At 51.8% G+C, this 15084-nt stretch overlaps 1 protein-coding gene across 15 annotated transcripts in view; it reads right to left on the reverse strand.

Moving 5' to 3' along the window:
• Nucleotides 1-15084, reverse strand: part of ITGAE (integrin subunit alpha E) — a 95667-nt gene that overhangs the window by 23517 nt on the left and 57066 nt on the right. For 12 of the 15 annotated variants that reach the window (XM_065532609.1, XM_065532610.1, XM_065532605.1 and 9 more), the window contains 7 exons: nt 13853-13926; nt 8073-8205; nt 5657-5755; nt 4395-4474; nt 2248-2325; nt 559-622; nt 373-480 (listed from right to left, as the gene is read on the reverse strand). In XM_065532609.1, coding sequence (XP_065388681.1) covers nt 373-480; nt 559-622; nt 2248-2325; nt 4395-4474; nt 5657-5755; nt 8073-8205; nt 13853-13926 — 636 coding nt within the window. Of the gene's footprint in view, nt 1-372; nt 481-558; nt 623-2247; nt 2326-4394; nt 4475-5656; nt 5781-8072; nt 8206-13852; nt 13927-15084 lie in introns of those variants that run through there. The other 3 variants (XR_012425131.1, XR_012425130.1, XR_012425132.1) reach the window with 3 other exon arrangements.

Below are 15084 nucleotides of genomic sequence, written 5' to 3' on the forward strand. Positions count from 1 at the left end.
AAAAAAGAGTCTCAGGGGAGAAGAAGGGAAGCTAGTAAGCAACTTACAGGGGGCAGTGTAAGAAATGTCACATGTTGTATCAGTCAAACAGAGAAGCAGAATTTATCAATTTTCAAAGGGGAAATGTCTCTTGTCTACTGACAAGGTTTTAATTTTTGCTTATTTTTCCTCAACGGAGGAAAACTGACAGGTTGCTTTAAGATCTGAGTGATTGAGATTCCTTCTGAACAGGATTTTGGTAATTTACTCCTAGTCTTTTCCCATGGTTAACTTGTCTTTCCTCCGTTTCTAGAACTCTGGTTTTTTATACTTGAGACTCTGTGGTCACTCTGGAAAAAGATGCGATTGTGATAAAGAACTGCCTTTAAATACCTGAGTCCTCGTCAGGTTCTTCACTGTTACAATCTGGAGACCACGTAATTTGGTTGGGACACAAATTCGCAACTGGTATTCTGCTCCAAAGAGGTTTTCCCCATGTATCTGCAAATTAAAATCAGAGTAGGAACTCAAAGCGGGTGTTGCTTTGCCACCTATAGCTTTACAATAATAAGTACTTACATGGAAGACGAATTCTTTGTGGTGAGAAAGCACCTGGCCTGTGTGCACGTACATTATGGATGGTCTGCAATTGAGAGGACATGCATCAGCCCTTGAGGACTCTTTCTCCCTTTTTTGGAGACAGGGTCTCACTCTGTTGCCCAGGCTAGAGCGCAGTGGAACAATCATGGCTCAGTGTAGCCTCAACCTCCCGGGCTCAAGTGATCCTCCACCTCAGCCTGCCAAAGTCTTGGGATGACAGGCATGAGCCACCGCACCCATCCTCCTTTCTTTTTTTTTTTTGAGATGGCGTCTTGCTCTGTCACCCAGACTGGAGTGCAGTGGTGCGATCTCGGCTCACTGAAACCTCTGCCTCCCGGGTTCAAGTGATTCTCCTGCCTCAGCCCCCCGAGTAGCTGAGATTACAGGCGCCTGCCATCACACCTGGCTAATTTTCATATTTTTAGTAGAGACAGGGTTTTGCCATGTTAGCCAGGCTGGTCTCGAACTCCTGACCTCAGGTGATCCACCCACCTCAGCCTCCCAAAGTGCTGGGATGACAGGTGTGAGCCACCGTGCCCGGCCTCTTTTTGAATGAACTTGAGTGCTTTCAACTGAATACGCTAGGACAGAGGGCACCAGACCTTTACGAGGAATGAGGCCAGGTGCGGTGGCTCACGCCTGTCACCCCAGTACTTTGGGAGGCCAAGGCGGGCGGATCACCTGAGGCCAGGAGTTCAAGACCAGCCTGGCCAACATGGTGAAATCCCCATCTCTACTAAAGTAAATTTTTAAAAAATTAGTTGGGCCTTGTGGTATCCACCTGTAGTCTCAACTACTCAGGAGGCTGAAGCAGGAGAATTGCTTGAACCCGGGCAGCAGAGGTTGCAGTGAGCTGAGATAGCACCAAGTGCTCCAGCCTGGGCAACAGAGTGAGACTTTGTCTCAGTTAAAAAAAAAAAAAAAAAAAAAAAAGGAATAAAAGCTGAATGTCGGCCGGGCGCGGTGGCTCAAGCTTGTAATCCCAGCACTTTGGGAGGCCGAGACGGGCGGATCATGAGGTCAGGAGATCGAGACCATCCTGGCTACCCTGGTGAAACCCCGTCTCTACTAAAAAATACAAAAAACTAGCCGGGCGTGGTGGCGGGCGCCTGTAGTCCCAGCTACTCGGGAGGCTGAGGCAGGAGAGTGGCGGGAACCTGGGAGGCTGAGCTTGCAGTGAGCTGAGATCCGGCCACTGCACTCCAGCCTGGGCGACAGCAAGACTCCGTCTCAAAAAAAAAAAAAAAAAAAAAAGCTGAATTTCAAAATGTAAAGTGCTCGTATCGCAGTTGGGGTGAAGTGGAATATTTGAATTCTGTATAGTTGGGCTGGTTCATTTACTCATTATCCCTCACATGGCCTTACTCATCCCCTCCTTACTTCCCAGTCCCACAGCTGCCTTCTTCCCTCCACAACGTCATATTAATTCCCTTTTGTAGCAAGACTAGTTGGCAACACACCTCCTTTGATGACCACAATGGGATTTCTGTGACCCAAACGTTAGTACCCTAGAGATCAATATCAGAGCCTGGGTTCTAAGCAGGCTCCTCTCAGAAGGACAGTGTCCACATTCATCCTGACCACCAGCTCCGTCTACAAGACAGAGAGCCCAAAGCCGTCCCCTGGGCGACGGAGTCACACTAGTGCTGGCCCCTCAGGAGTACTTACTTGGAGAGAACTGCAACGAAGCCATGCCTGAATTGAAGGGTGTGGGTCTCCTCGGCCACAGACCGTCTTTCATTGGAACTAGGAATAAGAGTGTTAGTTCACAGCACACCTGCTTTGTACATAGCAAGTGCTTCTTTTTTTTTTTTCTGAGACAGAGTCTTGCTCTGTTGCCCAGGCTGGAGTGCAGTGGCGCGATCTCGGCTCACTGCAAGCTCCGCCTCCTGGGTTCACACCATTCTCCTGCCTCAGCCTCCCGAGTAGCTGGGACCACAGGTGCCCGCTACCACGCCCGGCTAATTTTTTCCATTTTTTTTAGTAGAGACGGGGTTTCACCGTGTTAGCCAGGATGGGCAAGTGCTTCTTAAAAAGGGCCTCGCCCTGTTGCCCAGGCTGGAGTGCAGTGGTGCGATCTCAGCTCACTGCAACCTCCCCCCTGCCGGGTTCAAGCAATTCTCATGCCTCAGCCTCCTCAGTAGCTGGAATTACAGGCGTGTGCCACCACGCCCTGTTAATTTTTGTATTTTTAGTAGAGACGGGGTTTCACCATGTTGGCCAGGCTGGTCTCAAACTCCTGACCTCAAGTGATCTGCCTGCCTCAGCCTCCCAAAGTGCTGGGATTACAGGCGTGAGCCACTGCACCCGGCCTTTTTTTTTTTTTTTTTTTTTTTGAGACGGAGTCTTGCTCTGTCACCCAAGCTAGAGTGCAGTGGCGCAATCCTGGCTCACTGCAAGCTCCGCCTCCCGGGTTCACGCCATTCTCCTGCCCCAGCCTCCCAAGTAGCTGGGACCACAGGCGCCCACCACCTCGCCCGGCTCATTTTTTGTATTTTTAGTAGAGACAGGGTTTCACCGTGGTCTCGATCTCCTGACCTTGTGATTCGCCCGCCTCAGCCTCCCAAAGTGCTGGGATTACAGGCGTGAGCCACCGCGCCCGGCCTCCAGCCTTTTTTTTTAAGTTCCAGGGTACATGTGCAGGATGTGCAGGTTTGTTACATAGGTGAACGTGTGCCATGGTGCTTTGCTGTACCTGTCAACCCAGAACCTAGTTACTAAGCCCAGCATGTATCAGCTATTCTTCCTGATGCTCTCCCTCCCCCTGCCCCTCCCACAGGCCCCAGTGTGTGTTGTTCCCCTCCCTGTGTCCATGTGTTCTCACTGCGTAACAGGAGCTTCTGCACCTGGCTCCCCGGGTCACTGGCAGTCAGATAAGGAAAGGCTCTCAGAGGCCAGGCACGGTAGCTCACACCTGTAATCCCAGCACTTTGGGAGGCCAAAGCTGGTGGATCACGACGTCAGGAGTTCAAGACCAGCTTGGCCAAGATGGTGAAACCCCGTCTCTACTAAAACTGCAAAAATTAGCTGGGCGTGGTGGTGGGCGCCTGTAATCCCAGCAACGTGGGAGGCTGAGGCAGAGATTGCTTGAACCCGGGAGGCAGAGGTTGCAGTAAGCTGAGATCGCACACTGCACTCCAGCCTGGGAGACAGAACGAGACTCCATCCCAAAAAAAAGAAAAAGAAAAGGCTTTCAGAGATAAGCAACTGGAGTTCGGAATTGTCTCTAGAAGACCACACTTAGAAAAATGCTGATTTTAAAAGGGCTTCTCAGCCTCCACACTATTGACATTTTGGGCCAGTTAGTTCTTGGTTGTGGGGGCTGTCCTGTACTGCTCTGTGTGATGTGTAGCAGTATTCCTGGCCTCTACCCACCAGATGTGCTACTGAACACCCCCCCCCCACATCACGGCAGTCAAAACGGGCACGGCCTCTGGTGGGCAGAGTCACCTCCATTTGAGAACTCTTCCCAACAGCACTCTCCCCTTACCCCCAAACATAGAGGTCTTGCAGATAACAGAGCTACCCCACGCTATTCCAAAGCTGAGTGAACCAGAACCAGAACTGCAAGGCTCATGCCACCAGACTGTGCCACCGTTTTACTGTGTGTGTGGATAAAAGAACATTTTAATTGTCTCTGGTGACAAGAAGAGCAAGTCGAGTCCCTGCGGGGACACAGATGCCTTCCGTGGGCTCACTGGGGTTTCCTTTCTTCCTGGGCAGTAAGGGGGCCACTCCTCTCACAGCACACATGTGGTAGGGAGATGTCTTCCAGGGTCATGGCCTGACTCTGCTGTGACCCAGGCAGTACTTACTTGGTGACGGTCACAGTGATGTCTGCTGTCCTGTTTGGAAAGGCATTCTCCTCTAGCTGCCAAACGACTGAGACATGAGCCTATTTTAAAGGAGAAAAAATTGGTCACTTGATTCCTCCCTATACCACTCACAGTTCAGACTGCTGGCTACTCCTGGAACAGACCTAGGAGACGATTCCTCAGATTTTCACATTCCTCACATTTTTGTAACACAGCATGTTTCCTTTCCATTCTTTCTTTTTTTTTTTTTTTTTGAGATGGAGTCTCGCTTTGTCACCCAGGATGGAGTGCAGTGACGTGATCTCGGCTCACTGCAACCTCCGCCTCCCAGGTTCAAGCGATTCTCCTGCCTCAGCCTCCTGAGTAGCTGGGACTACAGGCATGCACCACCATGCCTGGCTAATTTTGTATTTTTAGTAGAGACGGGGTTTCTCCATGTTGGCCAGGCTGGTCTCAAACTCCTGACCTCAAGCGATCCACCCACCTTGGCCTTCCAAAGTGCTCGGATTAGAGGCGTGAACCACCACGCCCAGCCCCATTATATCATTTAAGCCTCAAATACAAATATGGAGTAAGCAGGGCAGGCGGCCTCATTCCCGTTTTATAGTTGAAAAAGCCACTTCAGAAATTTCCCACAGCAGAGATGATCAGTGACAGCTCAGGGTTAATGACTTTTGGTCTTGGCCGGGCATGGTGGTTCATGCCTGTCATCCCAGCACTTTGGGAGGTCAAGGCAGGCGGATCACTTGAGGGCAGGAGTTAGAGACCAGCCTGGCCAACATGGTGAAAACCCATCTCTACCAAAAGTATTAAAAAAATTAGCTGGTGTAGTGGTGCACGCCTGTAATCCCAGCTACGTAGGAGGCTGAGGCAGGAGAATCACTTGAACCTGGGAGGCAGAGGTTGTAGTGAGCTGAGATGGCACCACTGCATTCCAGCCTGGGCGACAGAGCAAGACTCCATCTCAAAAAAAAAAAAAAAAAACCAACAACTTTTGGTCTGACATGCCCTCCAACTTCACTCCACTTCCCCGAGGTGAGCAGGCAGTTCATCTAGGGCTGTGTACTAGAAAGCTCCCGTCCCCATCACGCCCTCCTTTCAGAGCCAACTCAGCCACTGTAGGTGCCGAGGTGCCGCTGAGGACGGACTGACTGCAGTCAAGGGAAGCGCAAAGCTGGAACCGAGGGATTCAAATGAGACTAAGATGCAGAGGACGCCAACTGCAGGTGGCGGGAAGAGCAAATCAGTCCAAACCGACTCACAGACGACCTCCTGAGGACGGGGTGACCAATCCTGCAGGTCATGACCAGGACAGAAGCAGCCGGCTGAGGGTCATCACACTGAATGTTTGGAGAGGGAGGCTGTTAACAGAGCAGATGACATTCTCTTAAAGAGCGAAAAAAAAAAAACCAACTCAGTTTCCTCACACCAATTCAGCAGACATTCACTAATTTTTCTGCCTGCCAGGAGCTGAGGAAATAAAGTCCGCTTGGTCCCTGTCTTCCTGACAAGACAGACAGACGGTCTCAGCGGGCTCAGCGGTAGATCCCCGAGGAATTTAAATACAAGGCCTAAGGGGTGCTTGCGTGAGGGAGCTGCAGAGAACTGCGGTGGAGAAAGGTGAATTCCAACTCAGGGGAATCCATAAGCTCTTCCTGAGGAAGGAGGCATTTGAGCTCGGCCTTGGCCTGATGCAAACATAACCCACAGCCTGGCTGAAGGCCGGCACACACCAGCACTGCCACGAAGCCACCAAGGCTCCCCACCCGGACCCCCGAGGGGCAGGTGATGACTGCAGTGAGCTTTCTTAATTCTCCCAAGGACGGTGCATCCCTAGTCCCCCTCTAGACGCCTAGGAGATTGTTTTTCGTTTTTGTTTTTGGTTTTTGAGATGGAGTTTCGCTCTTTCGCCCAGGCTGGAGTGAAGTGGCGTGATCTGGGCTCACTGCAACCTCCACCTCCCGGGTTCAAGCAATTCTCCTGCCTCAGTCTCCCGAGTAGCCGGGATTATAGGTGCCCGCCACCACGCCCGGCTAATTTTTTGTATTCTTAATAGAAACAGGGTTTCACTGTGTTAGCCAGGCTGGTCTTGAACTCCTGACCTCAAGTGATCCATTCGATTCAGCCTCCCAAAGTGCTGGGATTACAGGCGTGAGCCACCGTGCCTAGCCTAGGAGATTGTTTCATTCATATAATGGATACGGTCCTAGCCCAAATAGCCTAAGATGACCGGGGACAAACCTACAGTCCAACAAAGTCAAGTTTATTGACTCATTGCAACGAGGAAAAGTACACTTTGGGTTTGTTTGTTTGTTTGTTTGTTTGTTTTGAGACGGAGTCTCGCTCTGTCACCCAGGCTGGAGTGCAGTGGCTGGATCTCAGCTCACTGCAAGCTCCGCCTCCCGGGTTCACACCATTCTCCTGCCTCAGCCTCCTGAGTAGCTGGGACTACAGGCGCCCGCCACCTCACCTGGCTAGTTTTTTTTTTTTCAGTAGGGACAGGGTTTCACCATGTTAGCCAGGATGGTCTTGATCTCCTGACCTCGTGATCCGCCCATCTCGGCCTCCCAAAGTGCTGGGATTACAGGCTTGAGCCACCACGCCCGGCCTGTTTGTTTTTGAGACAGAGTCTTGCTCTGTCACCCAGGCTGGAGTGCAATGGCGCAATCTTGGCTCACTGCAACCTCTACCTCCGGGTTTAAGCAATTCTTCTGTCTCAGCCTCCAGAGTAGCTGGGACTACAGGTGCCCACCACTACACCTGGCTAATTTTTGTATTTTTAGTAGAGACAGGGTTTCGCCATGTTGGCCAGGCTGGTCCAAACTGCTGACCTCAGGTCATCCGCCTGCCTCGGCCTCCCAAAGTGCTGGGATTACAGGCGTGGGCCACCGCACCCAGCCAAAAACTACACTGTTGTGTGTATCACTGAACAACAGAAAAGACGGTTATTAAAGGACTCTGGGAAAGGGTAGAGTTCAGATGAAATGTAAATAAAGTCGCGTTTTGATGCCAAAGCAGGGCTGTGTGTCAAGCAGTCAGCCAACGTCAGGTCAGCCTGTGAATCAGACCCAGGGCCCGCTTCCTTGGAAACCATTAATATAGAGTAGAAAGTGGACACACACTGCATCTGAAACTCTGTACCTCAGATGGAAACAGACCCTTCTCTTGGTCAAAATGACTCGCACTCTCCAGGCAAGAGTGACAGGGGTTCATAATTACCCACGTAACTTCAAACAGCAAAGTTTTCTGATCTGATTTTAGAGAACAGAACTTCTCAGCGTGGCGGTACTTCTCAGCCACAGGGTGTCCTTGGGAAACAGACTGTTTCCTAGTATCTGTGTCTGTGATCCAGCCTGGGGAATGGCAGGGCAGATTTTCGCGTTCCCAGTCTCAGCTAATTTTTACTTTCTCAGCATCTTAGGGCATTGGAGCTCACTCCTCTCTCAGAACCCTGGTGAAGGAAGGTTGCACACAGGGAGGCCACAGTGCAGCAGAATATGGTGGCTCGGGAGGCATGTTAGCCGGACTGGCGGGGATGTATCTAGGTATTAACCATTTATTGGATGGACCAGGAGGAGGCTGGAGGCAGGGGTGCCAGTGAGGGAGTCGCCACAGAAAAGCAGGCATGCAGCGAGGGAGGGGCGTGAGGGACCTGTTTCCACAGCCGCTGACAGTTACCTTTTGCATCCTCTTAAACTGCAGGTTTCTGGGGTAATTCAAAGCCATGCTTGTCATGTAGGAATCTTCCCCGGAGTTAGTTAGGCTGATGTTCAAGGTCAGCTCCTTTGTGAGGCCCACCACCAATTCCTGCCTGCGCAGGGCACAGATAAAAAGGGTACAGTTTATTTAATTGTAAAAACTTCGATGCAATAGAATAGCATGTTCTGGTTTTGTTTTTGTTTTTTGAGACGGGGTCTTGCTCTGTCACCGAGGCTAGAGTGTGGCTGCTGTAGCACAACAATCGTGGCTCACTGCAGCCTCCACTTCCTGGGCTCAAGTGATCCTCCCACCTCAGCCTGCTGGGACTACAGGTGTTTTACCACCATGCCAAGCTAATTTTTTTTTTTTTTTTGAGATGGAGTTTCGCTCTTGTTGCCCAGGCTGGAGTGCAGTGGCGTGATCTCGGCTCACCGCAACCTCTGCTTCCCAGGTTAAAGCAATTCTCCTGTCGCAGCCTCCCGAGTAGCTGGGGTTACAGGCATGCGCCATCATGCCTGGCTAATTTTGTATCTTTATTAGAGACAAGGTTTCTCCATGTTGGTCGGGCTGGTCTCGAACTCCTGACCTCAGGTGATCCTCTTGCCTTGGCCTCCCAAAGTGCTGGGATGACAGGCCTGAGCCACCCAGCCCGGCCGATGCCCAGCTAATTTTTGTATTTTTTTGTAGAGACAGTGTCTCGCCATGTGGAGGCGTGTCTTGAACTCCTGGGCTCAGGTGATCCACCTGCCTTGGCCTCCCACAGTGCTAGGACTTCAGGTGTGAGCCACCGCACACAACCCAGAATAGCACCTTCTTAACTAACTTTTGAGATTAAGTTGCCTAGGGAATACATTTAGCTGAGACATTTTTCCTCTCAACATAAGGGAAGAGCTGGACTGCCAAGCCCATCTCAGTTGCTGCATGAGATGATGATAATACCTGCCGTTTATTTAGTGCTTACCGTGTGCCAAGGACTGTGTCTCACATGCTCAACTCTCATAGTGATCCTGTGACATAGTACAGCTACTCTCCATTTCACAGAAGAGGAAACAGAAGCCAAGACAGGCTAATTACCTGTCATCCCAGCACTTTGGGAGGCCGAGGCGGGTAGATCATCTGAGGTCAGGAGTTCAAGACCAGCCTGGTCAACATGGCGAAACCCGTCTCTACTAAAAATACAAAAACTGGCTGGGGACAGTGGCTCACGCCTGTAATCCCAGCACTTTGGGAGGCCAAGGCGGGTGGACTATGAGGTCAGGAGTTCAAGACCAGCTTGACCAAGATGGTGAAACCCTGTCTCTACTAAAAATACAAAAATTAGCCGGGTGTGGTGGCACGCACCTGTAGTCTCAGCTACTCAGGAGGCTGAGGCAGGGAATTGCTTGAACCCGGGAGGCGGAGGTTGCAGTGAACCGAGATCGCACCACTATACTCCAGCCCAGGTGACATCTCAAAAAAAAAAAAAAATATATATATATATATATATAGCCAGGCATGGTACAGGCACCTGTAATCCCAGCTATTCGGGAGGCTGAGGCAGGAGAATCGCTTGAACCTGGGAGGTGGAGGTTGCATTGAGCCGTGAGCGCACCATTGTACTCCAGCCTGGGCAACAAGAGTGAAACTCTGTCTCAAAAAAAAAAAAAAAAAAAAAAAGGCGAATTAAATGCCTGGAGTCTATCAGCCTCCAAAGAGTTGAGAGAACTGTACCCAAATCCTCTTTCTACCACCAATTCACTGTGACCCTAGGTGAGGTACTCTGTGACACAAATTCTTCCACGCCACAGTATTTATGGGGCACTGCTTTGCACTGGAGACCGGTGTGCGTAAGACATACTGTCCCACCCCCTTTCTTGGCCTCAGCTTCCTACCACAAAATCATTCAGACCCTTCCCATTAAAAGGCTGTGGTTTAAGACATGAGTCCATGCGGCCTGGAAAAGAGGGACCTGGGGATGTGTGAAAGCCTCCTACAGAATGCTGAGGTATCACGGGGACCCAAAGTGCAGAACCACTCTCAGTAGCTGAGGTCTAGAGAAAAACATATTAGCAATACCAAGAAAACTGTTTTCCGTCTGAAATGTCCAAAGATGGAATGTGCAGATCTCGGAAGTAATGCGACATGTGTTTTGTTCTCATCGTTTGGTTTTGGTTTGGTTTTTATCCCAGCTGAGAAGAGGATGGATTGATTGGAGGGAGGGACAGGAAGCAAAGACAGAGCCTGCTGTCTCCACCCGAGACATGATACAGGCCTGAAATAAGGAAACAGTAGTGGACGGCTGGACACGGTGGCTCACGCCTATAATCTCAGCACTTTGGGAGGCGAGCGGGTGGAACACTTGAGGCCAGGAGTTCAAGACCGGCCTGGCTAACCCTGTCTCTACTACAAATACAAAAATTAGCTGAGTGTGGTGACGGGTGCCTGTAATCCCAGCTACATGGGAGGCTGAGGCAGGAGAAGCACTTGAAGCCGGGAGGCGGAGGTTGCAGTGAGCCGAGATTGCGCCACTGCACTCCTGCCTGGGTGACAGAGTGAGACCCTGTCTCAAAAAAGAAAGAAAAAGACAACAGTAGTGGAGAAGGAAAGAAGTCAGAGACAGTAAAGCAAACAAAACAAAAAAGAGGCAGGGAGGGGGGACAGAGGAGTCAAAGGCGAGTTCTGAGTTTCTAGCTCAGGTGGCTGAGTAGTGCCATTGAGCCATCGACTGAGGGAGGTAACACGGGCGGAAGACCCAAGGATGGAAGAAGATGCGTCCACTCTGGGACATGATAAGAGGGGCGTATGGGATAACGAAGCAGAGATGCTGACACGTCAGCTGGACGCACCATCCCAGAGCCCAGGCGTGAGACCTCAGTGTCGTCAGAATATTTAACAGCGTTGCCTAATCTGAGGCCTAGGGACCGTCTCAGAGGGCCTGGAATGCCAACATTTATGTATGCACATGTGATCTTCTACGTAGAGTAGCGTGTAGTCTTCATGAGATTCTTTTTTTTGTTTGTTTGTTTTTTGTTTTTTGAGACGGAGTCTCGCTCTGTCGCCCAGGCTGGAGTGCAGTGGCGCGATCTCGGCTCACTGCAAGCTCCGCCTCCTGGGTTTACGCCATTCTCCTGCCTCAGCCTCCTGAGTAGCTGGGACTACAGGCGCCCGCCACCGCGCCCGGCTAATTTTTTGTATTTTTAGTGGAGACGGGGTTTCACCGTGGTCTCGATCTCCTGACCTTGTGATCCGCCCGCCTCGGCCTCCCAAAGTGCTGGGATTACAGGCGTGAGCCACCGCGCCCGGCCATGAGATTCTTTAGGGGATCCATGTCCTCAGAAAGGTCAAAAACCACTGAGACAGCTGGATGCTGACAACCAGGCTCACTAGTGTTGTTTTGTTTTGTTTTTGTTTTTTGCAGACGGAGTCTCGCTCTGCCGCCCAGGCTGGAGTGCAGTGGTGCTATCTCAGCTCACTGCAAGCTCCGCCTCCTGGGTTCACGTCATTCTCCTGCCTCAGCCTCCCAAGTAGCTGGGACTACAGGCGCCCGCCACCACACCCGGCTCATTTTTTGTATTTTTAGTAGAGAGGGGGGGGTGTCACCGTGTTAGCCAGGATGGTCTCGAACTCCTGACCTCGTGATCCGCCCGCCTCGGCCTCCCAAAGTGCTGGGATTACAGGCTTGAGCCACCGCGCCCGGCCTAGTGTTTTTGAAAGAGAAGCGTTTGCTTGCTGTGTACACTAGGGGGCGATGTAGGGCAAGCCGTGTGTGCTGTATCTGTACTACCCAAGTAGCTGGCTGGGAGGTTGGTTCTTGACTGTAATTAATTCCTTGCTGGAAACAGCTGCGCCTGCTTGTTAGGCCAGATTCCAGAGCGTTTGAAAGTCTTCAGTTGGTCCTGCAGATGTCTATGGAACGGCTGACCAGGACTTGGGGAACCGCGTTCTTCCCATATGGCAACTCCGGCCAGCTGGCCATCAGAATCACAAAACACACACAGCACTAGCTGGGACTAACAAGGGACGGCTTGTTTTGCTTTGTTTTTCCCCCGATCGAAGTCTCGCTCTGTCGCCCAGGCTGGAGTGCAGTGGCACGATCTCAGCTCACTGCACCCTCCGCCTCCCAAGCTTCAGCGATTCTCCTGCCTCAGCCTCCCCAATAGCTGGTATTACAGGCATGCACCACCACGCCCAGCTAGCTTTTGTATTTTTAGTAGAGACAGGGTTTCACCATGTTGGCCAGGCTGATCTCAAACGCCTGACCCCTCGTGATCCGCCCACCTCAGCCTCCCAAAGTGCTGGGATGACAGGCATGAGCCGCTGCACCTAGCCTGGGAGGGCATTTTGAGACCACTGCATGTCCAAACCCAAACGCATGTGCTTGGCGACACCGTCCTTCTGGCATTCAGTGTGGTCCAATAGAACGTCTGTGGCGATGGAGACAGGCAGCATCTGGGCTGCCCAACACCACCAGCCACAGGCGGCCACCGAGTCTTTGAAGTGTGGCTATGTGACTGAGGGACAAAATGTTTCATTGTGTTTCACTGTAACTCATGTACATGCAAACAGCGACGTGTGCTGGACAGTGCAGTGCCGCATGCTTGGGCTGTGGGCCTCTTTCCTCCCTCCGCCTCCACTCTGTCAGCACATGCTATGGGCTGTCACTACAAACTGTTACCCCGTCATGGCTGGGACCTGCGTCTCAGCCCCCATCGCCTCTCACCTGAGTGGTTACAAAGGGAGCAGGTGCAGCCCCCGCGTCCACCTTTGCTCCTACAGTCTCTTCTCAGCTCGGCAGCAAGAAGGATCCTGCCCAGCTGCACGAGCGTGTCACTCCTCTGACTTCCTAGCTCACAGCAAAAGCCCTTCTGAGGCCTTAAGAAGCCCCATTGCCTCTTCCCCTCCCTCCCCCTCCATCATTACTCCCCCGCCCCACTCCACTGCAGCCACTAGGTCCTCACCCTGCCTCCTACCCACCAGGCAGGCTCCCAACCCAGGGTACCTGCAGCTGCTCTTCCCTCACCCCCCGCCCCACTCCACTGCAGCCTAGTACTAGGTCCTCGTCCTGCCTCCTACCCACCAGGCAGGCTCCCAACCCAGGGCACCTGCAGCTGCTCTTCCCTCAGACACCCACCCACATAGCTCGCTCCCCTACTTCCTCCAGTGTGTGCCAAAGTGTCATCCTCCCTGACCACCCCATTGAAAACTTCAGCATCAGTCCCCACCCGGCACTCCCTCCCACCTTCCCTGTTTCTTCAACGTTCATCTCATCCACATACAATTTACCTGCTTAGCATCTTCTCCCCCTGAGAGCACCAGGAGGGCAGGGATTTTTGTCCACAGAGGTATCCCCAGCACCCAGAGTGCTTGGCACAAAGTGGGTGGTCCAGAAATATTTGATGGATTAATTGATTTGGCCAAGAGGTGGGCCAGGAAAGAGGTGACCTCTAACTGAGGTAGAGGTTATCCTCGCTGTGAAGAACACTGGGTTCTGAATATAGCATTGTCCAAAATGTCAAGAGACCCAGGTTCAAGTCCACCAAATGGCCTATGCAGGGCCCTTGGCGACTGAGTATGTTTCCTAATCTAGAAAGTGGGAAGACAGAGCTCCGTCTTGCCTCCCTCCTCGGGTAGCTGAGGACATCATGACATCATAAGTGCAGAAGCCGTGTGTGGGCCCCGGGAAGAGGGGAAGGGGTGTGCTGGGCATCCTGATGAGGATTCCCCAGGCAAGCGTTTGGGAGGAGGTTAATTGAGGAAACTGACAGCTGCATCCAACTCACTGAGAGACGGTGGTGGCCAACTGTAATTCTGCGACACAAAACAGCTTATTCTTGCAGGCCTTCTCATAGGGCAGCTGTAACCAGACAGAGAGAGTCCCGATCAGCCCAGGCCCCGCCTTCCCCGGCAGCCCTGCCTCTGGCTCTTCTCCTTAGGACGCTTAGGGCTGTGCCTTCTGCTCCCCCTGAGAAGTACAGTTTCAGGGAGGTGAGGGGTGCAGGCTGGGATTGTCCCCAAAGAACAGGAACTGTGACATTCCTGGGTGACATTCCTGGATCTGTCCTATAACATGGGCACACTGTGACCCAGTCCTCTGGCCAAGGTGAAAACTGGGGTGACCTTCACGGAATGTTAGCTGTGCCCATTCCACTGACATCATGCAAATTAAGCAGCAACACACAACTCACGCCTTTGCGCATTTAGGGAGCAGACACCTATGCGAAGAGAAGCTTCCTTAGTCTTTTCGGGTGTAGGCAGGAATGGGGGATACCTAGCCAAATATTGTCAAGGTCCAGGCCTTGGAGGTTCTCTTCCTCATGGCTAGTCATCTGGTTTTTGTTTGTTTGTTTGTTTGTTTGTTTTCAGACGGAGTCTCGTTCTGTTGTCCAGGCTGGAGGGCAGTGGCGTGATCTTGGCTCATTGCAACCTCCGCCTCCTGGATTCAAGCGATTCCCCTGCCTCAGCCTCCCAAGTAGCTGGGATTACAGGCATGTGCCACCACACCTGGCTAATTTTGTTTTTTGTTTTTTGTTTTTTTTTTTGAGACGGAGTCTCGCTCTGTCGCCCAGGCTGGAGTGCAGTGGCCGGATCTCAGCTCACTGCAAGCTCTGCCTCCCGGGTTCACGCCATTCTCCTGCCTCAGCCTCCCGAGTAGCTGGGACTACAGGCGCCCGCCACCTCGCCCGGCTAGTTTTTTGTATTTTTTAGTAGAGACGGGGTTTCACTGTGTTAGCCAAGATGGTCTCTATCTCCTGACCTCGTGATCCGCCCGTCTCGGCCTCCCAAAGTGCTGGGATTACAAGCTTAAGCCACCGCGCCCGGTCTAATTTTGTATTTTTATTAGAAAGGGTTTCGCCATGTTGGGTGGTCCAGAAATATTTGATTAATTAATTAATTTGGCCAAGAGGTGGGCCAGGAAAGAGGTGACCTCTAACTGAGGTAGAGGACATCCTCGCTGTGAAGAATACTGGGTTCTGAATATAGCATTGTCCAGGATGTCAAGAGACCCAGGCTC

The sequence above is a fragment of the Macaca fascicularis genome, chromosome 16, assembly GCF_037993035.2.
Source record: "Macaca fascicularis isolate 582-1 chromosome 16, T2T-MFA8v1.1".
NCBI classification, from domain to species: Eukaryota; Metazoa; Chordata; class Mammalia; order Primates; family Cercopithecidae; genus Macaca; species Macaca fascicularis.